Genomic DNA, 21,713 nt, shown 5'->3' with positions numbered 1-21,713 from the left:
AATCTCAGCTGCTGGAGCTCTTTCTCCAGCACAAACCTGGACGTCACCCTGTCCATGCATCATTACCCACGCTAGTAGACTGTTGGGAGACACAAAACGAGTGCAGTACTGGCATYTCACACTGCTGATGGAGCCAGCTGATGCTCTGGGCCACGGGAGAGGGCAGGATCAGAGCCATTAGCTGCAACTGGTGGAGAAGGCACCTTTCAGAGGGAACCATTTGGGTGGGGGAGTGCTCATCGGCACAGCACTCCAGTCCCTCTCCCATCCCATGAGCCTCAAGCCAGCATGTGTGGTCCCAAGGCTGGAGGGGGGCTGCTGTGCAGCAAGCATGGGATGCTGGGGGTCAGGAGCCCCCAGGCTGAGGACCAGCTTGAAGGCATCTCCTGCTTTGGTCTTGTCCAACCTCAGACATCCAGCTCCGAGCCGGGCGGCTCAACTGCCTCCTCTGTAATTAGAGGCAGGAGACAGGCGGCTGGAGGCACAGCGATGCCCCGGCAGATACACAGCCCACGAGGACGGACCCGACGCTAATCCCTCGTGCTCCGCCAGCGGCCCCATGGCCCTGAGCCCTACTGGCACCGACTCCTGCGGGGTGTTTCTCGCCACCAGTTCTGCCCCGCCACTCCGTCTAGGAAAGTTTGATGATCTCTTTAAGCTGATAATTACATATGATTTATTACTCTGCCTGCATAATTGCRGGCAGTAACTTTAAGAGCCTTGTCCACCTAATTACTTGCAACAGAACAAGGCATCAAACCAGTTATCAAGTCCCGCTCGTGTTTGCCAAAGGATTTATTTCACCAGCCGCGTAGCTGCACCAGGTGGAAAGCCTCTCTAATAAGTGCAAAGCCTCCAGTGGAGCAGGGCAGGAGCACCCCACGCGCCTCTGCTCGGGAGGTTTCCAGAGGGGCTGCGTCAGCTCCCGAGAATCCGCCTTCCCCTTTGCTGCTAACTCATGGCCGGAGGCTGGGAAGGACGGACACGGTGCTTGGTTTGGACCGGCAACAAAAGCTCTTCAAAGCCTCCGTCCCGGTGAAACCTGACAGAGGTTGGTCCCAGTCCTGGTGAAATGGCATTTCTGAGGGAAATGGCTGTTGACTTCTAAAGAGGCATGAGGAGCYGTCGCGCAAAGCTGCCGAACCTCACGTCAGCTTTGATGCGCCAGCGCCCATGCCYGGGACTTCCCAGGAGCCAAGAGCAGGGACAGCTCTGCAATCTGTCCTATCCTGCCTTGCACTCCCAGGAAGCACAGCTCTCCACTCCATCACTCCCTCTCACTTAAAGGAGGGCATCCGAGGGTCCAGCTTCCCATCCAACATCTCACAAAGCAGAGAGGACCCACTTTGAGCTGGCAACCGAAGAGCAAACCACSCCAGGAAGCTGCTTTGCCATCCAGCATAGCTCAGGACCTGCGCGTGCACCCACAGGAGCTCAGTCGGTATAAACCGATTCTTCGCCAGCGTGTGCTGCATGCCTCCCCCRGAGCTAGTGACAAGCTTGCGGAGCTTCTTGGTGGACCTCAAGCTCCTTCATTCGTCCTGGTGGGTTGGTACTATCCTGCCGCAGATGCTGCCCCGAAGCCGTGCTGCCTGACTCAGCCACCTGGCCGTGCCTGCAGCCCGCTGTGGCTCGCAAAATAAAGCCAACGTTGGTGGAAAGTCCCGCGGAGGCAACGTGGCCTTTCGTGCGCTGCCAGTGGATGGAGAGTGGCTCGTGTGGTGGCTCGCGCCCGGCCTGACTCATGCAGGYGCCTGCTTGCACCTCCGAAACGCGAAGGTCACCCGGGAAGGCCGCCGTGGGGGCACGTTTCACTCCTGCTCTTTGCAACGAGGCTCCCGTGCCGACCGGTGAGGACACACTGGCCAAGCCACCTGAAAACGTTCACCGAGCCACGCGGGCTCACGCCGGCTCTTCCCATCGCCGGCTCGGGGAGCTCACAGGATAACCAGGCCCTCGATCCGGCCTCCCAGAAACGGGAGACGTTAACAGATCCGAGGGAGAGAAGCGGAGGGAAGCGAAAGGTGGGAGATGCCGCACGGGATCCGGGCAGTTTCGGACAAGGTTTGCAATGCTGCATGGCATATACCGTTCGCACCAGTTTCTTCCCCTGACACGTAGCAGCTACTGATGAGGCACATCTTATTTTTAAAAACCTAAAAACTCCTCTGACCAGACCGACTATAGCTACAAAACCATGAGCCTCCAGCCATCTGTGGATAAACGTATACGTATACATACAAATACATATGTACACATTTATGTGTACGTCCCACTATGGTTTACCAGGTCTGATCTCCTACCCGATCGCATAAAGCAAAGCCTGTGTCAAGAAGAGCACTTCTGCCTTGTGAAAATCCCGCTCTCGCTTTATAAACCGAGGTTCATCCAGCAGCTGGTTAAAGGAGCTTCCCAAGCTTCATGGCCCGAGACTCGCTGGTGCTTTTGCCGCCCCTTGTGCAAGAGGGACACGAGTCGGGCAGAGCCAACTCAGGCTCGGCGTGGGGTTAGGGGGGACACTGAGGACACCGTGGGACAGGATGCAGGTGACATCTAGTGGGACCGGGCAGCAGTGCCGTCCCCACCGCTCTGTCTCTGCAGGGCCTTGGGTGGCTCCCCAAAAGCAGAGCCACCTGAGCAAACCCACAACCAAAGAGGACACGGCGCTGGTGGTGAGGACTTCCTTTCTCCTTGGTTTTGGGTTTGCTCTGGGCTATTTTTACCTGTTTCAACTCCAAATTTGGTAGCGGGTTGCGCTCCTTCCCTTCTCCCACAGGTCCGCAAGGTTCATTCTGCCTTAACTTCTTGGGTTTGCTAATCCTTCGCTGTAAATGGCAAGATTAAGGYGGAGAGCGCACAAATGCAGAGAGGTGAACAAAACCTACGATAAAACAAATCAGGTAATTTATTAACAAAAAAAGCTCGAAACCACAGGGGTAACAGCAGCCTCCCACCCACCCGGCGATTTGGCCGTCACGCTGGCACAGCCTAGCAAGAGCTATCTGATCCTGGAGCAAGCTGCAAGCGCCGTAGAAGTTTCCTGAGTGATTTTGCAAGGGCTGCTCGGCTTCACGGGAAATGAGGGCAAATTTTGTCTCCGCTGCGCTCGTGGAGATGTCCCCGGGGACGCCGGCTGGGGAAGACAGCAGCGGTTGGGAACCGCTCAGGCTCTGCAAGTCTAAAGCCTGAAATCAATGGTGAAGCCGGGTCAGGAAGCAGACCGGGCATGTTAAGTTCAATTTGGACGTTTCTAAAGCACATAAAAGGCCTTTTTTGCAACAGTGCAGCACCCACACTTCAAAAAATGCTTGTGGTGCTTTTAAAAATCCCCAGTGATGCAGTGATCTTGGGGTCTTGCTGGAAGATGGGAGGGTGTGGGGKTTTTTTTGTTTTTTTCTTTTAAGAAAAGGGAGGATTTAAAATAGCACGTGGCTTCCTTGCCAGCAACTGAAATGCTAAATGCCGGGGCATGGGAATTGGGAAGTGAGAGTGGCAAACGAGAAGCTGCTTTTCTTCACTTGCCTTCTTCCAAAATAGCCTTTGGACACCTCTCCTTCCACCAGCACGTGGGGGCCCAGTGAGCCTGGGGAGGCTAAGCCACGTCCTGCCCGGCTGGCCGGCACACCGCAAGGGAGATGCCTGCTGATGGTTGTGTTTTYGGAGGAAAAAAAAAAGAAAAAAGCACGAAAGCGCAGTGAGCCTTGCACGCTGCAAAGCCAAGAGCTGGCRGATCGAGGCAGCTTGTGCAAACACTGTCACAGTTTTGGCTTTTTTTCTTTTTTTTCTTTCCTTCTTCCTGGTTCCTCTTTACCAGTGTTTCTTGCAAGCCGGTGGTTTAAATAGATCAGGGTAGAACAGTGATGCTTTTTAGAAGAGAGGCGTTTTCCAGTTGCGGGCTGCAGGCGTGGGCAGGTATCGGTTTGGGGCGTTTAAACCAGGCTTAATCCAACCAGCATGTCCCCGTGCTAAATTTTGCACAGGGCTGTTGCTGCTCTAACCATGATGATCTAAGAGAGGCAAAGCTTGAGAGGGTGGTGGTTATACCTCTTTCTTTTATTCTTTGGTGATAACACATATGGCTTTTAATAAAACACATTTCTTGCCACAAACTTACTCAGCACGTGCAGAAAATCAGGGAAACTGCCCGAGTTCCCAAGGTGTCTGTGTGCAGACGCGGTGCAGCAATGCAAAGTCCCCACCGCACGCTCGTTTGCTCAAGTCACGGCAAGGAAAAGGATCCGGTTTGGATGAGGAAGTTTGCTTGCTGTGCCCTAGCTGAAAAGAAAAGCCCGAAAGGAACAYAAATAGGGACAATCAAACCGAACGTTTCTGCTTCTCGCTTTTTAATCACTTGCGGCAGGTTATTCTAAAATCTGGTGAAGAAGTTTGGTTTTTAAAATGAATATTTAGCTTCACGTTAATAAAAAATGCAAACGGTTGTGTGGGCAGCAGTTGCTCCCAACACAAATTGCTGCATCGCCAGGGCAGCAAAACAGCATGCTCATTGTATAAAAACACCTCCATCTTCCCCTTTTGGCCTGAGCAAAGGCAGCTCATTCCCCAGCTTCCCTTTGAAAGTAAGTAGGGAAGAAAGGAGTGTCATGCTAGCCTGAGGGTTTGGAAAGTTTGGCTCGTCTTCCAAAGAGCAGCCAGGGTTTTTCCCTAGACAACGGAAAAGGACCGCGGCCACGACAGTGTGAGAGGTATAGCAGACACCAGCCAAAACCCAAAGCGTGCCCCGTGCTGTAAAAACACCCCGAAGCCAACTCCGCATCCGCCTCCGCTGCCGGCTGCCCCTTCCCCTCGGAGGCTGCCGCTACGGCAAAAGCCTGGGGCTTCGCTGGGGCGGACGGGGAGTCAGGGACGGAGAGCGAGGGACAGCTGGGGGAGCTCCTTGCAAAGGGCTCAGAGCTGGCTGGGCCTTGGGCCAGCCGCCCTCCCTCTCCATCCCTCCCTCCCAAGCCGTTGAGATCATGTTCATGTGGCTTCAGAGGGTCCAATCCAACCGGCCGTCATCTCCCTTCGAGCCTGGGGGGGCAAAGGGGCCTGGCCCCCCCAGCCAAGTGTGATGGACTTTCTAYGGGTCCAGTAGAGGAAGAGGAGGAGGGAGGCGTGCCAGGGGACGAAGGAGGGAGGAGGAGCCCGCACAGGCTGCTGCCCTGGGCTCAGTCCTACCTGCAGCAGGTGCGAGGGGTGCCTGTGCCCATCGTCCAGGTGTCTGGGCTCTGGAAGCGGCGAGATGCTGCGGGACCGCACRCTCCGGCTCCAGTATGGCAACCGCATCGAGGCCCTGTGCGTGCTGGGCACCCAGCTCTCCACCGATGTCTACGGGTGAGTCRGACACGTTAACTCTTCCCTCTCCCTCCTCTCTTGCGCCTTGACGTTTCTCTTCTCGTACCCCCTCTTCATGCCTTAACCCCCTCCTCTGCTTCCCCCCACCATTTTTCCTTCTCTCTCCCAATCGGCACATTGGGCTGTTGCCCAGCTGCTAAGTCTCGGCATAGCCCTTCCGCAGGAGCCCCTGGGAATGTTTTTTGGGGGCRATAAGAGGGTGGAGAAGCTGAGAGCCCCCTCCCGTGCCTCCTGAAGCCGGCTCGCTGCCGCGCACCCCCCCCCCACGCCGTGCAGTTTAACGCAATTCCCCAAGGAAAGAGCCTCGATTTACAGCGYGCAGGAAGACCCGCGCGCTCCCCGCCCCAGGACCGGTCCGCACGCAGCTGCCGGTTTTCAGTGGGGAACCTCCAACCTGCCRGCCGGGAGAAGACGCAGCTATTCAGGCTGGTCTGACCCTGCATTTAGCGAAACGCTTTGCCCTCTGCAGAGAAATCCAGCTCCTCTACAGGGCTAAAACCTGGTTCAGAGCATGTCTGAGCGATTCCTGTCTTATTTGATGCTCGCACGCGGGGCTGTGCCTTGCTCTGAGTCCTTCTGCAGCATTATTGAGGTGTCCCGTGGCTTTATTTCCAAAGAGCCGTGATTCCTAGATTATACCGTGCAGTTGCAAAACTGTTCCTGAAAAGCTCCGTCTGGCCGGTGGACGTCATCCAGGAGGGAGATGAAGTGTTATAGCTGCCTGCGCTCTAAGTCGGGATACGCGCTGCCCACGCTGCCAGCAGCCAGCCCCGGCCTTTCGCTCTGCTGAGCAATGGCAGACCRGCGCCGGCAGTGCAAGCGCTCTCCGAGGAGCGGGCAAATCCTTCCTGGGGCTTTGCAAATCTGYGCAAGTCCCGGCAAAGAGTCTCAGGTGTCAGAGTTTGCACGAAACAAAAAAAGTACTTACCCAGGGTAAACACTCCAAAGGCAGCTCGATCCAACATCTGTGGCCAACAGATCCAGTTACCAARCGATATTTTCTTGGAAATTTGGAGACCTGAGGATTTCAGTCCCAAAAGAGCGTGCAAGTTACCGCAACATAAACTCCGCACCCGYAAGACAAAACATAGCTGCAATTCAGAAGGCCCCAAGATAATCGTTCCCTAAAAGAGAGGAAAAAAAAACATATTAAGTTCAAATACTTTGTTCCAGTTAGTCATAGGCTGTGCCAGTCCTCACCCAGCTGCTTATGCAAGTCTCACCCTTGATGCTCAAAACAAACAGCACAGCTACAGCTCATCTGGCCTCTCTCCGGGTCAAATCTCCTCCTGGTGGGATTCCCAAACCCCAGAAACAAGGAAACCAAACCAGTTTTGCACACATAATTAAATGCAATTTAACAATTGAAGAAATGCCCAGAGAGCATCAAGTGAGCACTCAAGTTTCCTCTTTCCCCTGATGCCAGTGCGGCGTGGGGCTGCAAAGGATGCGGTACCAGTGAGACGGCAGGCGCTCTCGGTGCCAGCACCGCTGCCACGGCGCTGGTCATACACGGGCTGGAAAGGCTGACGCTCAAAGCGAGCCCAGACCTTGCAACCTGTAAGCAGCCCCAAAATAACAACCCTGGAAACAAGGGGGAAGGAGGGACGGGGAGCCGAGAGAGGCACGGGAGATCTGCCGAGTGGCTCGAGAAAGGCAAGGGTAGGTCAGGCGGGGAGTGGTGCAATACCTGCTATTTCTAGGTCAGACAAATTGCCCCTAAATTTGAATTTCCTCTGGTAAAAGCTTTCAGCTCACTTGAAATGCTCTTAGGATGAACTGTTAAAAAATCAGTTTGACTCCRTTTTAAAAAGAAACCCAAAATTCTGAATTGAAAGCAACTTTGAAACAATAAAAAGCAAGCTCTTCTGTTCCAGCAGTACTAACTGCTTCACCTGTAACTGCAATAAATTGCAATCTCATTTTTTATAAGCTAAAAAGAACCGATGTTGGCAAAATAGGTTCATTTTTCCAAAAYAGCACGTTCTGCCATAAATCAGTCCCTTAAAGCGTTCCCAGGCAATGACAGTTATATGCAGCTTTTTGAAAGGACAGAAGGTAGAAGGGAGCTGGTGGCTAGCGCGGAGGTGCCAACGTGCCTGATCTTGGTTATGGCTCGAGGAGAGAAATTGTTCTGGGAACGGAGTGTTCTGGGCTGCTCACGACGAGGTGAAACCTCGTCCTCGCCGTAGCACGGTGCCGGGCGCCCCGATTTCGGTGAGTCTGGGAGCGCCTCGGCTGAGCGCAGGCCTCCGAAAACCCCTTTGCAGAGCGGCTCCGGCCGGCGCGGTCTCCTTCGGCCTCAAGCACACGGAGGCGGTGAAGGTGGAGGTCGTCACCGGGGAGCGAGCGGAGGCGGCGCCGCCGAACGGGGGGCCGCGCTGGCCTCTCGACGAGGGGACGGTCCTGAGACTCAGCATGAGCCAAGCCAGCGCGGAGGTCAATGACAACAAGGTGAAAAGCGGGATGTCGGGGGTCTGGGCAGCCTCTCTCCTTCGCCGGGATGACGTGGACCAAAGCATCGCTCCGCYGCCCGCAGGCGCCGGGCGCTGTCATCCCGCCCTCGCTACTCACGCGTGTTTGGGTATTTCCAGGTGACCGTGAGCTATTTCGGAGAGGAAGGGGGGCAGCCCATCAACCAAGCCGGCGTCTTCCTCACGGGCRTCAGTGAGTACGATGCTTTCACGCAGCCAGAGCTGCAATCCCTCTTCGCCTGCTTGCGGAGCTGCAAAAATCCCATCCTTCGGGAGCAAAGCAAGCAGCGCGAGCCGGCAGGCTCTGCGCATGGAGAGGGCCAACGGCACGGGCAACACTAGAAGCATCTTGTTGCTCCCTCCGCAGACGCCCCGCCGAAGTCCATTTTTGTCACCTCCAGGGGCTTAGCAGGGCGATGTGGGTGCAAGTCCTTGTGCGGAGGGCCGTGGGAGACACTTTGAGAGCAAAACTCCTCAATCCTTTTCCCTCGCTTTGATAATTTTTGCTTGAAAGAAGCTGCATGGCTTAGCAAGTTGTTCTTCCCACCGTCCTAGCTGCAAAAGAGCTTCTGCACCAAGCGAGCCATCTCACATGGTGCCTTGAAACATGCCCGGAAACCCAATCCACCTTCCCTCCGGCACCTCGGCGCGGTGGAAAGCATCCAAGTGTGTCGCCACAGCAGCGGCGTGTCTGGAGGGAAGGAGCGGAGGGCGAGAGAAATGCCGCGCCGTGCTCTCAGGCGCCCTCGGGCTGGGGTGGTGGTTGGGGGTGAATATTGGGACTGGCCTAAATCCTGCAGATAAACCATCCTGCACCGTGCGTTTTCCCCGAGCCTAGGTTATATCTAGAGCGTGAATATTAACCGCTTCGTTTAACACAGTAACTCAGGCCATCTGCTCTGAGCAGGGCCTGTAATGTGGAAGCAGAGACGAGCTCGGATTTGTCAGGTCAGACCCGGGCCAGATGGGCTCTTGCTTGCAACAAACCACAAAACCACGGCAACAACTGCTTCTCCAAAGGGCACRGCAAAATCTCAGCTGGTTAAAACCCAAAGCCCACGGAGATTTCTCCACCGGTCTCRAAACCTCTTGGGTTGGCTCCCAGAAGCAGCGGGCTCGTTTCTCCCAGCTCAGGTCCGTCGCCAGCTCCCGTGTCAACCCTGCAGACCTGCTCCTGGTGCTTTCTGCCAGAGGACGAGATGCATCCCGCTCTGCAGAAATCCCGAGCAGATGCTTTGGCCCTGCTCAGAGCTGCATTGCCTGCCAAAATCTGCCTTAGCCAGGGCTGGAGAAAGGCCTGACTGCGGGTGTCTGTGTTCCCAGGGATCTCTCTGGACGTCGACGCAGATCGGGATGGAGTGGTGGAAAAGAATAACCCCAACAAGGTAATCCAGCCTCTRCTTTCTCGACACGAACCGAAAGTTAGGCAGCACAGACCTTCTTGCTCTGCCTGTCCCCATCTCTGCCCGCACGGGACGAGCAGTCGCTGTCAAGGGGGAAAATCAATGAAAGCAGAGCATCAAAACCAACCTGGGAGCTCAAGGCAAACCCCGGCTTGAGCCCAACCGCGGGTCTGGCTGCTCTTCCTGGGGTCACGTTGCTGGCACCCAGCACGTCCCGGGTCTGTGACAACTGCCACCGTTCCCGGGTGCTCGCTAAGCCAAGGCGGTGTATTTTAGGCGACCTGGACGTGGGGCCCGGACGGGCAGGGGGCCATCCTGCTTGTGAACTGCGACAGGGAAAGCCCTTTGATTCCTGCGCCCGACTGCGATGACGAAACGGTGTTCAGCAAAGAAGGTACGCGGCCCCGTGGCCATCCCCAACCCCGGCTCCTCACAGCCAGGTTAAAGGCACTGGCGGGATATTTTCACTACCCCGTTGCTGCTAGCACCACGGGGCAGCAAGACAAAAGGCAATTTTTACAGTCTAAATTGCACATCTTAGGAGGCAAACGTTAACATTTTACGTTGTTCGTGCAACTACCACGTTCTTTTGGTCTCTGCTGGTTAAAACAATTCAGTTTTGCTTTTCAGCGTCCTGTGAACTGGAAAACCGCTTCAGTTTTGGAGCTAGAGAGCCTATTCTTACAAAAAAAAAAAAAAAGAAAAAAAAAAAAAAAAAAAAAAAGAGAGAGAGAGAGAGAGAATTTTGTGCTACTTGTGAATCAGGAAGTTTTAAAAAGTCATCTGTGTCCTTGCTAAGTCTGAGGTCAGGGCCATGCAGGCCCTTGAGCACCTCTCAGAGGCTCTGCTTCGAAAGCGAGCAATGCAAAAATGCTCTTGGGTTCCTTGGTCCCTCTCCTTGAGCCAGACTTGATTTTAGCGGAGATTAAGTTTTGCTTCGGACCTAGCTGCCTCCGCGCCGGCCCCGACTTCATCTGTGTTTCAACCGCAGATTTGCTGGACATGTCTCGGATGGTCCTGAGGACTGAAGGCCCGCAGAGGCTCCCCCGGGGATACGAAATCGTTCTCTACGTTCCCGTCTCGGACGCTGACAAAGTCGGGGTCTTTTACGTGCAGAGTAAGTCCTTCCTCGACGCGTTCTCTGCCTCTTCCCCAAGCTCATGAAGCTTTTATACCCCCCYGTAAGCTCTTCTCTTTTTGTCCCTGATCTTGCCCTTTCAGCGCTCTCAAAAACGGGCTCCTGAAGCAAACGCTGCCCTTGGCAGCCCTTATCCAGCCACGGTGGGCAGTTTCTCTAGCAACCGCACCAGTTTTTCCAGGCTTGGCTGTTCTCCCTTTTCAGTCAGTCCCTTCCTCCGCTACTAGCAGCTCCAGGGATCGCAGCCGTTTGAGACGAGCCAGAGAAATAACCTTTGGGAAAAATATTTGCCAGCTTTAAAGCATTTTGGCAGGAGCCAGGGTGGGTAGCTTGGATGGAGCTGAAAGCACGGAGCCCACGTGGGCGGCAGGGCCTGCCCCTCCCTGGGTTCAGCCTGCAGGACCCCTCTCGCCGCGTCCACGCCGGTCTGGATTCGGGGAAGGCCAGAAGAGGCACACGCAGCCCACCCCTCTCCCCCTCGGGATGCAGAGCGCATTTTGGAGAGCAGCTCCTCACCGCCCCAGCCCAGCCCTCAAAAGCCCCACAAATCCACCTCCCCCAGCTGAAACCCAAGCCCACGGCCTGGCGAGCTCGCTCGGCGCTCGCTCCCTTAGCTCGGATGACAGCGCGCCGGCCCGGGCTCCCAGCCACCCCACTGAATTAATTGGGAAGGCATCCAAGAGCCAAGTGACAGGTCTCAAGTCTCAGCCCGTCACCTAGGAGCCTGCAGGCATTGCTACCCACGGCAGCCAAGGTCGGGGGGCTGCAAGGGCAGGCGCCCCGCAAAAAAATGTCTTTTGACAGTGGCTCTGGGGAAGGAAAGGATCTGGGATGCTTCACCCTTGTCCCGGGATTGCAAAATTGTAAGAGACGGAGCTGGTGTTAAGATGTTTCTGTTGGGTGGACGCTACGTCCATCAGAAGAGAAACAGCTCCAGCATAGAGGGACTGCGATACTTCGTCTCTGGGGATACGAAGAAGCAAAACAAGTTTTAGGCCACCGTTGAAATTTGAGGAACAGCAGCTGCGCGAGCCCATCCTGAACTCTCCCTTTTTCCCCCAGATCCCTTCTTTGGGCAGCGCTACATCCACATCCTGGGCAGGCAGAAGCTGTACCACACCGTGCAGTACACGGGCGGCCCCGCGGAGCTGGAGTTCTTCGTCGAGGGACTCCGCTTCCCGGACGACAGCTTCCCCGGGCTCGTCTCCATCCACGTCAGCCTCCTGGAGCCCCTGGCCGAGGTCTGGAGGCAGCCGGGGAAGGGGCGTTGGATGGGAGGCTGCAAAGGCTGCAGGGCCGCAGACAAAGGGGATGGRCAATGCAAGGAGAGCAGTCGCGCAGCTGAAGGGTGTAGAGTAGTTGTTACCTTAACTCAGAAACGACCCCGTAAGTAAGGCACGTTGGCGAGACGGTGGTAAATGGAGAGCTCAGGGCGCAGCAGACCTYGGCCGCCTTGGCCGTCGGCCCTCCCGGGCCCCGCCGCCGGTGCGTATAGGTATCGCCGTGCTCCTCCTCCGCCCGCGTCTCAGCGTCTTCCTCCCCGCAGGGTATCCCCCAGGTGCCGATTTTCACCGACACCGTGGCGTTCAGGGTAGCGCCGTGGATCATGACCCCCAACACGCTGCCACCGGCGACCGTCTTCGTCTGCAGGTAAAGGCCCGCGGAAGGTGCCTGCCCCACCAAACCGGTCCGTCTTGGCGGGCTGGCCAACACGCGCTGGGCGTCGTGGAGGGACGGGCCCCGTTATCAGCCCTCGGCACCCTCCCAGGTGCCTGCTGTGGCCTCCCGTCCTTCCTAGATGCGCGCCGAGAGCCTCTCCGTTGATTTAAGCCGCGGATTCAGCCAGCCGGTTCACAAGGCTGTAGGAAGTTGTGCCGCATTTTGCCGATAGCAGAGAGAAGAGCCACAAAAGCCGAGGCGCCCGAAAACAGGGCCGCAAACCGTTGCGCAGCAGCGCCCGGGCTGGCCAGGGTCGTTGAGCCACGGCCTGGGTACCTGCCCTGGGTGCCGGGGGGGCGACGGGCGGAGGGGAAGGCAGCCGGCTGGGGGCGAGCGTCCGTCCCAGCCCAAGCGCTTCAGTCRCTTCCCTCCTACCTTTCGCCTTTCCAGCGTGAAGGACAATTACCTCTTCCTCAAGGAGATAAAGAAGCTGGTGGACAAAGCTGGCTGCAAGCTGAAGGTTTGCTCTGGCTACATGAACCGCGGCGACCGCTGGATGCAGGTACGGAAGCACCAGAGGCGACCAAGCAGGCTGCTGGCCAGGAGACCTACCCTAAAGCCGAGCCCTGCAGAGGGGCTGCCTTTCCTGCCGGCAGATATGCGATGCCTGGTTTTTCCCCTTCACCTTGTATAGGATGAAATCGAGTTTGGCTACATCCACGCTCCCCACAAAGGCTTCCCGGTGGTGCTGGACTCCCCCCGAGATGGAGGGCTGAAGGACTTCCCCATCAAGGAGCTGCTGGTAAGAGCAGGCTGGTCCCTCCACGGGCGGTCACCCTCTCCCGTCTTGCCCCAGGAGCTCCAGGCTGTGTCCAGCCTGTCTCGGAAACCTCCAATTCCTCCACACCTTTCCTCCTGAAGGCCCCCAGGATAAGAGGGGCCAGGAAAGCGCTCGCCTTTCTCATAAAGAAGGACTTCTGCCAAAATCTGGGGCAGGGCAGGGCAGATTTCTTGACACCAAATTTTTGAGCACTGGGCTGGCTTTTCCTTTCCTTTTCTGCACCTGCAAAGATGCTTCAGTTCTTGAGCAGAACAGGAAAGGAAACTGTAAGAGGAGGCAATCTACTCGCTCAAAAGATGCAGGCAGCTGCCAACAAATCCCTACAGGGCTTCTCCACCAAATGCAAAGGGCCAGGATAGGAAGGGTGTGCAAGGAGAGCTGCCTGGGAGAGCAGTGACCCTGGACAACACATTCTGGGAGAGCCCAGTGAAGACAAACACGGATAGAAGAGGGCCAAACCTGTAACTATGGAACTTCGCAAGCTGGAGTTCAGCCTCCGGCGACATTAAATCACGTAGCCTTGTCAAACGTAGTGATGGAGACCTGAATATCATCCCCTCGGGGCCGTCTCCCATACTCAGGACAGAAAGGGCAGGAGATCCTCGGGTAGCTGGGAACTCTCTGACCCCATCAGCCCAGCCAGACCCACCCAGCGTCACTACAGACAGCTCCCAGCAGAGAGCTGCAGGCAGCCTGGCGCCTGGCTCCCGTCCTAGCGAAGGACCCTCGTGTCTTAACACCCCATCCAAAGAGCCACAGGGCTTTGAGAGGACTCTGCCCGTCCTTGTGGCAGCCTCAGTCTATCCCTTTTCCACAGCAGTAACTGGAGAAGAGGACGGCGCGCTGGCATTTTAACATCGGCAGCTCACTTTTTCGCTGCGTGTCAGTTTGGGGAAGGTTAATCGCTTTCAAAAGTGTTGAAATACATCTTTTATCATGCCTGAAATGAGTACATGCAGTCCTGGATTTGTCAGGCAGGATGGGAATAGCATGCTGATCTGCTCCTTTACAAGTAAGTCAGGCAACTACGCGTATCTGCCCTCTTTAGGAATTGCTTTGCTTCATATTTAAAGAAGCAATTTCAGCCTTTGGAGCTGCTAACACATTCTATTCCAATCTTCTGCTTTGAAGCCTCCCCTAATCTCCACTATCTTTCCAATCTCATTTTCCAGCTAGGACAATTTAGCCAAACACAGCACATACACGGGTCCTCCTCTCCCGCGGCAAAGCTCTAAGCCTCTGGGACCCTGAGCTAGGGGAAAAAAGAGACAGGAGGGAATTAGCCCCTCAAAGTCAGGCTGGAACTGATAGGACTTGGATGCCATCAACTAGCACTAGGGAGGAACACGACAGYGACCTGACAATTGAAACCCTACTGGCTCTGTGGCTTATTAAATGGAAATAGGCTGCAGGCAGGTGGGAGATGCTCGGTCTCTCCCACAGCATCCGCGAGCCTCCAGGGAAAGGCTCTCCRACCCCCAGCCATCCTCCAAAAATGCACCCCAAACCTTGGAGAAAGGCTGCCCCGCTGCGTCCCGTCTCATCCCTGCAGAGCAGAGCCGCCCCCAGTTTTCCACGAGATGGGAAGCCCTGACTTGCTAGAATTCGCCCCAGAATGGCGGGGGGTGGGGGGGTGAGGGGAAAGGCGGGGGGAAGGGGCAGAGCATCCTGTTTGCTACAGCTGTGTTTGCTTGGCATGAACAAAGTCTTTGTTCTGTGGGTAGATCGGAGCAGGAYGGAGCAAAAGCCTCAGAGAGGGACAAGGAACAGAGGGGGTTGGGACTGGCAGCTTGCAGCTTCTCCAAACACCTCTGATTAAAGAAGCAAACTTCCAGTTCTTGACTTCGCACCCTCGGGTGCCCCCCCCCTTCGTTTTTACTAAGTCAGATGCTTCTCTTCCTTGACTGCGTTGCTGCAGCTCCCATCCCTCCACTGCATCTCCCCAGCCCCGGGATGACACCGAGGCTTTTGCACCGAGCACCGCCGTGCTGGCGTGAAGCCGAACCTCGCAGTTCTCGCGCTGCGAATTCACAGGGCTGTGAATGCTCTGTCACGAGCTCYCAAACCGTGCCAACCTAAATCAGAACGAGCAAGGACAGTCTGCAGCTTCTCATGGACTGCATTTACGTCCTGGATCCCTGCAGAACCATTGCAAGATTTTTGTCCTGCTGCTGGCAGTCTGTTTTGCCTTGTTTTTAGTACTTCAGTCTCCCTCTAGTGCATTCAAGTCTAGCATGTCACAACCACAGCAAAAAAAGGGTAAACTACCCCCGCATGAATAGCACCTGAAATCACAGGTGTACTAAGTCCTCAAAATCAGGCTTAAATAGGATTTAAGTGAAGCACAGCCCTTCAGGTAGTTCTTATTCCTAGGCTGGATTTATGCTCTGGCACTGAGTTCAGGCTCTYGCTTGACACGAGCCATCTAGATGTTCAGCTTCGAGGCTCCCCCATCACCTAAATAATTAGCTTAACTCGGACACTTAACCRTTGGCTGCGGGATGCCAGAGGAGATCTATCCCTGGCTCAGCGCTCCAGCTCTGTGCTTGGCATTTGCCATCTATTACCGAGACCAGCTGACTCAGAGGCTTTCATCCTCTTGCTATTCATACTAAGGCTGCCTCTTTGTCTCCAGAGACTGGCCCTTGTCCAGGGATGGCTTTTGCTCTTGATATTTTTACCCCTCGGAGCAGATCGGAGCCCAGCAGGAGGAATGTTTTGCGTGCCTGGATTTTTCCTGCAGACGGTTCTGGTTGCCAGAGGGACTAGCCACGTTCCCGGCCGCTTGCGTGGCTGCCAGGAGTTTTGGTGTGCCCAGCGAGGCCCCTGATAGTTTTGCTATAGGTGGGAGCTTGTGACCTTGCAAAATAAACAGCGACCGGCTGAGGTGCAGCCCTTCTGCAACAGGACAGGTGACCTGGGCAGAGCCCYGCTCTGGGAGCTAAAACTCATCCCAGTGCCTGTGTGGCCTCACGGATACGAGAGGGACTGGCTGGATTTCTGCCTGGGAAGTGGGTGTAGCCCCGGATGCAGCGAGCACAGGCAGATCCATGCCACAGGGCAGAAGAGGTCTTGCACTGTCTGTGCTGCCAAACCCTCGGGGCCGGGAAAATGACTGGGGCGCGTGCCCACGGTCATCTCACAACCTCCTCCTGTAATCCATCCCTACGCCATTCCCCATTAACGCCTTTCCCTCCGCAGCAGCATCCGCACAGAAATGCCGGGGCAATAAACACGTCTCCGCGCACTTCGAAGAGCCCAGGCACGGAGCGGGGAATTTGGGACAAAACCCTCAGCACTCTCTCTTTTCCCAGGGCCCAGACTTTGGCTACGTGACCAGAGAACCCCTGTTCGAGGTAGTCACCAGCCTCGACTCCTTTGGGAACCTGGAGGTCAGCCCGCCGGTGACCGTCGGTGGGAAGGAATATCCCCTGGGGAGGATCCTCATTGGAAGCAGCTTCCCCACGTAAGAGAGATGCAGAACCTACGAGTTTGGGAGCAAAGGAATAGCAAATAGATACCTAAATGCCATGTGAAAAACCTGTGTTTTCAGGCACAAATCAGTTGTTCTTCCGTGGGGTGGGTGCACTTGAGAGCACCCAGTCCCAGCGCTAAATCTCTGTCATCACATTCACTCCCCTCCTTCCTTCACCCTTCCTCCGTCTTGGTTATCACGTGTGCACAGATATACGCATAAGTATTTCCCTTATTCCCTCTTTTCGGGGGCATTTCATCACCAGATCCGCAGGGAGGAGAATGACTAAAGTGGTGAGGGATTTCCTCTACGCCCAACAAGTGCAGTCGCCCGTGGAGCTGTACTCCGACTGGCTGACCGTGGGCCACGTCGACGAATTTGTCACCTTTGTGCCCAGTCCTGAYGCAAAGGTAAGCAGGCAGCATCCCAAAATACGTGACTACAGGGAACTGCGAGGGCCACGCTGCTCAGCGGCTACTCTGAGCACCGTGGCAGCCTCCTGTCCTTCAGCAGCCCAAGTCTGGCATGAAAACCGGTCTCTGCTGTCTTGGGAAAGGGCAGAAGAAGCTGCTCTGTTTGCTGCATGAGGGACGGGCGGAGGTTTTCAYGTGCAGTTGCTCCAAAGGGCAGCTTGGCTTTCAGGGTTGGTTCCTCCAAAAGGCCCCCRGACAAGGCTCAGAGTGACTAATCTAAGTCGGACTCCTCCAGCAAAAGCCCCACAGCTCGTTCTGTATATCTTGAATGACCAAGTCACTGGTCGGATTCACTCTCCAAAGCCTCCCAAACAAGTGCTCCGTGAGCACAGACAGGCACTTCCCTAGCTAATATCTAGGCAAGATATTAACCTATATCTGGAATACTATCCAGATATATCTGGAAACAGACTTTTCATCTATCCTGCTTGTAGTAGCCCAGGCTGTGAGCATCACTCCCTGCAGAGCCCCAAGGAGCCAAGCAGCCCCCTTACACCCAGCCCCAAATTCCCCAGCAAGCAAACAGCTCCCTGCCCAGGGCGGGCTGGGTGAGCAGGATAGGGCCATCCTGGCACACACCCAGGTGCAATCCTCCTCCCTGCCCCATCACTCCCACGTGGGGCAGATAAGTGGGAATTTATCAGTGTTTCAGCTCTCATTTAGATACACTCTTTCAGCACTGTAGCAGGAAAGATCCTAAATGACAGCAGAGATGTCTACATTTAAGGCTCACGTTTCTCGCAGAAGCCAAAAACACTTCTGAAGCTCATCCAGGGYGGCTTTCCTGGAGAGGGGCACAAATGTGACAGCTTCAAATAGCCCTCCCCTTTGCTGCCAGCCCCTCTCCCCAGCTGTTCAGAGCCCGGGCGCCCCGACGAGCTGGGGCTGGCTGGCCATCCTTGCACGATGCTTCCCTCGCCGTGAGCAATGAGCGCTTAAACTCCCGTTTCCCCCAGCGATTTCGGATGCTCCTGGCCAGCCCCGCGGCATGCTACAAGCTCTTTCGGGAGAAGCAGAAGGAGGGCCAGGGCGAAGCCACCATGTTCAAAGGTATGGGGATTACCTGGCAGCTGCGGCCAAAGCAAGCAGCCCTGCGAATGGGGTGGGCGGCGAGGCCGAAGGGTCGGAGCAAAGAGGCGTTTCCGTCAGCCCGGAGGAATTTCGCAAGCCTCCGCCGAGGTGGGGGGAAAACATGCTGGTCTCTGTCCTCAAGCTAGAGGCCGGCTTTGATGCAGGATGAGGGAGYCGCATCTAGGGTGCGGAGCAGCCAGCCTGAGGGCGGGAGCAAGGAAGAGCCAGCACGCACCTGACTGAGGCGTGGGTATTCGGGACGCGTGCACGAGGAAGGGGACCTTCTCCCGCCCCTGCAGCGGTTGTCCTTCAAGCCTGACAAACGACACCGACCCGACGGGCCTTTCTTTGCGGCAGGATGCCTGCCCACACACGCCATACCCGGCCCCCTCAAGTCCTATTTTGAGAACCCGAGTGGGCCTGGGGGGATGAAGCCCTCTGCACAGAGGTGACTTTTGCTCAAGGAGCTTCTCTGCCCACTGTAAATACCACCAGACCTCCTGTGGCTTCACCTGTGCATTTCAGAGAGCTGCAAAAAGTGGGCCGGGGCACAACTGGGAGCCATGGACTCTCATGCCACCCCAAACCAGTGCCACAGACTGGCACTGAAGTTTTCTAAGTTTTTGCTCTCCTGCCCTTCCCTCCCAGCGGTACTCCATAGGTGGGCTACAAGTGCCTTGATTTCTTTCAAACTGGCTGTACTGGAGACTTAATCTCTGATTTAAAACAACAGCTATTGCCCAGGCAGAGCAGCTGTTGGCTAATAAACCATCTGCAAGCAGTCAAGGCATTAACCAGCTCGTAAGAGCAGTAGTGACTTTCTGATCACTCTGGACAGGCAGTTTGGGCACCTTCTAATCTCAGTTTTGCTTAGGATGAAATTCATCYGTCTGTGACAGGATCAAGAAAAAGACATCCACACCTCTGAAGGGCCCCTGAGCCCTCTGGGCTCAGGTCACTTCCGTTTGTCCAGGATCCAGCCATCCAAAGGCGAGGGGTGACCTCATCTCTTCCTGGATTTATCTGCCCAGCACCTGGATGATAGGGAGATGACAGCTCTGATTTTATGGAGCTGGGAACTGAGGCAGCAGAGAAATTTAGCAGCCAATTATTCCCTGGGCAGGAAGATGGACTACACAACCTTTCCAAATGCTCTCCAGGCCAGGCTAGGAGATTGAGAAACAGCCAGGGATTTCCCTCGTGCCTGGTCTTCCCTATTGGGACTCCCAGCAGCCTCAACCAGAGGCGTTATTCCCCACATCTTCTGCCTTTGCCACGGTCGGGGAGTTGACATGTGAAATTTGGGCTTTTTCTGTCTTTGCACCTTGTCTTAAGCACCACAAGCCAGGCTTCTGGAAGCTGACAGCAGGCGTTTCATTTCCCTGTTTGGGATTTGTATTTGTAGGATACTCCGGGACAGACACCAAACGAGTCACCATTAACAAAGTCCTTTCCAACGACATCATGGTGCAACAGAATCAGTAYGTCCAGGTAATAACCACGGCAGGGCAGCCTGCACCCCGCAGGCACAGATCACCGGGAGGGAGGCAGGAAAACCTGTGGGTCTGAGCATAGTGGGACAAACACRGCGATCCCACGCACCAGCCTCCGGAGCCTTCCCGTGTTAGCTCCATCACTAGGATGCCTAGGAAGGCGCTGCATTTCGGCAAAAGCTCGTGCAGACCCCAAACCTCTCTTCTCCCCTCGCTCCAGCGCTGCATTGACTGGAACAGAGACATCCTCARAAAAGAGCTGGGCTTGACAGAGAGTGATATCATCGATCTGCCGGCCCTCTTCAAGATGGACAAGCAYGGCAAGGCCATGGCATACTTCCCCAACATGGTGAGAGGCGTTCCTGCTCCTCGGGTCCTCACCGACTCACAGGGGAGATGTGGGCGTTGGGCTGAGAGAGGGGGTTTCAGTAGAACAGATGTCATGCACGGATGACCACACAGTAGCAAGAGTCGGGCAGGTAAATCCTCAAAGCTGGCAGTTACAGAGAGAAAAAAAGAGGATTTTTTTTTGCAGGATAAAATATCTTCATCAAGTTCTTCACCACTTTTAGCTTTTTTTTAATAAGTCAGCATTACTGGCTTTGAGGTTTATTTAGCCAAATCCTTTTTTCATCTTTAAAATACAGCAGGGATAAGAATCCTATAGATCCAGTGGGTTTGGAGCTGCAGGTTGGGAAGGGAGCCAGGCAATCCCTGGCTGTGACCCTCGCCTCCGCAAGGACATGGATGGGCTTGGATGGAGAGGCAAACCTGGCAGAGCAAAACTGATCGAGTTGCTTTCTTCCCATAAATAATCTACAGCTTAAGCCTGTGACAGATGGTTACTCCACTTCTGCCAGGAGAGGCTACCTCCCTCTTCCAATGCAATCTAATAAATGCCCCCTAAAACCTTCCCTTGGGATTGTCCAGAGAAACGAGACATTCCCCCTGCCAGCAGCCCCCCTTTTCCCAGAAAGAGACACCATGTGGCTCAGAAAACCCAGCCGYGTCTCGAAAGACCTTCTGAAGAGGCCAGCTGGCCAGAATCGCAAGGTTTTGAAAGCAGTCCAAATGCAGAAGGAGAAAACGATGCCACGTGGAGGTAACCTTGTTCACTGTACAGGTCAACATGATCGTGCTCTCCCAGGACCTGGGCATCCCCAAGCCGTTCGGCCCCATCATCGAGGGGGAGTGCTGCTTGGAGCAGCACGTCCGCTCCCTCCTCGAGCCCCTGGGCTTGACGTGCAGCTTCATCGACGACATCTCCTCCTACCACAAGAACCTGGGGGAGGTSCACTGCGGCACCAATGTMCACCGACGACCMTTCTCCTTCAAGTGGTGGCACGTGATGCCCTAGACGCTGGCAAGCTGGCAGCGCCGCCCCTGCTGCACGCTCGGAGGTGGCTCCTGGGCGCTTGCGGCTGTGTGTTTTTGCTCATGGTTCAGTCAACATAGATGTGAGGTGCCAGGCACGTTTGCACACCCCAGATCTCTGTCCAGTCCCGTCCCCCCCCTCCCCTCAGCTCRYATTCTTGCCTTCCTCRTTGCCTTTTGGGGCCCGTGGAGAYGCAGCRATGGGGGGTTCGGGTGGAGAGGAAAAATACGGGAGAAAAACGGCCATTTCTGGTGAGGTGCGGTGCCAACAACTTATACTGCTGAGAATAAAACGAGGAAACGCTTCAGGACTGTCCTCCTTTCCATGAGGACGCCGCACCGACGCCGTTCGCGACAAAAACAGCCCCCAGAAGAAGGGGGCTCTGAAGCGACGCTCCCGTTTTCACGGGAGTTTCACGGGAGTTTCCCCCCTTCAGCACATGAGAAGGGGGAAAAAAACCAAAGGTGAAGGCGTTAAACAGCAGCGGCAATGTGCCGCCCCCCCCCATCCTGGGCCCTTGCTGGGCTGGGAGCTGGATGGGGGGGGCAGTGCTGCCGCCTAGGCCCTTGAGTGAGGAAAATCCGCCGTAACCAGGTGCCATTGGGCAGCAAGAAGCATGCAAGCTGGGGCGGGGGCTGCCCGGAGACGGGAGCAAGCTCCGGGCACCCCCGCGGACGGGCGAGGCCTTGGGCGCCTGCAAGCCGCGACATGGCGCCCGCGAGTGCTTCCTTCCCGCCACGCTCAACATGGCGCCGGCCTGAGCCGCACCCAAAATGGCCGCCCGCCGAATCCGCGCTAGCCCTTCTACACCCTCTCTCTATGGTCTGGGCGGTTATTTCCGCCCTCGGAGGCGGAAGCTGCGCCAGCGCTAAGATGGCGGCGGCCGTTGTCGGGGTCTCCTTGAGGCGCAGCGTCCCGGGGCGGCTGCTGCTGCCGCCGGTGAGGGGCCGGGAGCGGCT

At 55.8% G+C, this 21,713-nt stretch overlaps 2 protein-coding genes across 2 annotated transcripts in view; both read left to right on the top strand.

The window, feature by feature from the left end:
• Positions 1–5,160: 5,160 nt before the first annotated feature.
• On the top strand, positions 5,161–20,885 carry PADI2 (peptidyl arginine deiminase 2). Its single transcript, XM_085320162.1, has 16 exons — positions 5,161–5,331; positions 7,623–7,806; positions 7,947–8,019; positions 9,150–9,211; positions 9,506–9,623; positions 10,221–10,346; positions 11,430–11,608; positions 11,914–12,017; positions 12,477–12,588; positions 12,721–12,828; positions 16,182–16,333; positions 16,608–16,752; positions 17,772–17,865; positions 19,292–19,377; positions 19,600–19,728; positions 20,503–20,885. The coding sequence occupies exons 1-16, from the start codon at positions 5,240–5,242 to the stop codon at positions 20,734–20,736; spliced, it is 1,998 nt and encodes a 665-aa protein (XP_085176288.1). The 5' UTR covers positions 5,161–5,239; the 3' UTR covers positions 20,737–20,885.
• A 710-nt stretch (positions 20,886–21,595) lies between these two features.
• SDHB (succinate dehydrogenase complex iron sulfur subunit B) overlaps positions 21,596–21,713 on the top strand; it is a 10,393-nt gene continuing 10,275 nt past the window's right edge. Inside the window, exon 1 of the mRNA XM_085320160.1 lies at positions 21,596–21,693. Within this exon, the coding sequence (XP_085176286.1) occupies positions 21,628–21,693 (66 nt within the window). The 5' untranslated portion in view covers positions 21,596–21,627. The remainder of the gene's footprint in view (positions 21,694–21,713) is intronic.

This window comes from Rhea americana, unplaced genomic scaffold (assembly GCF_003343005.1).
Source record: "Rhea americana isolate MKP2758 unplaced genomic scaffold, rheAme1 scaffold_614, whole genome shotgun sequence".
Classification (NCBI taxonomy): Eukaryota; Metazoa; Chordata; class Aves; order Rheiformes; family Rheidae; genus Rhea; species Rhea americana.
The sequence above is the reverse complement of the archived record's forward strand: the minus strand, read 5'-3'. Positions and strand labels throughout refer to the sequence as shown.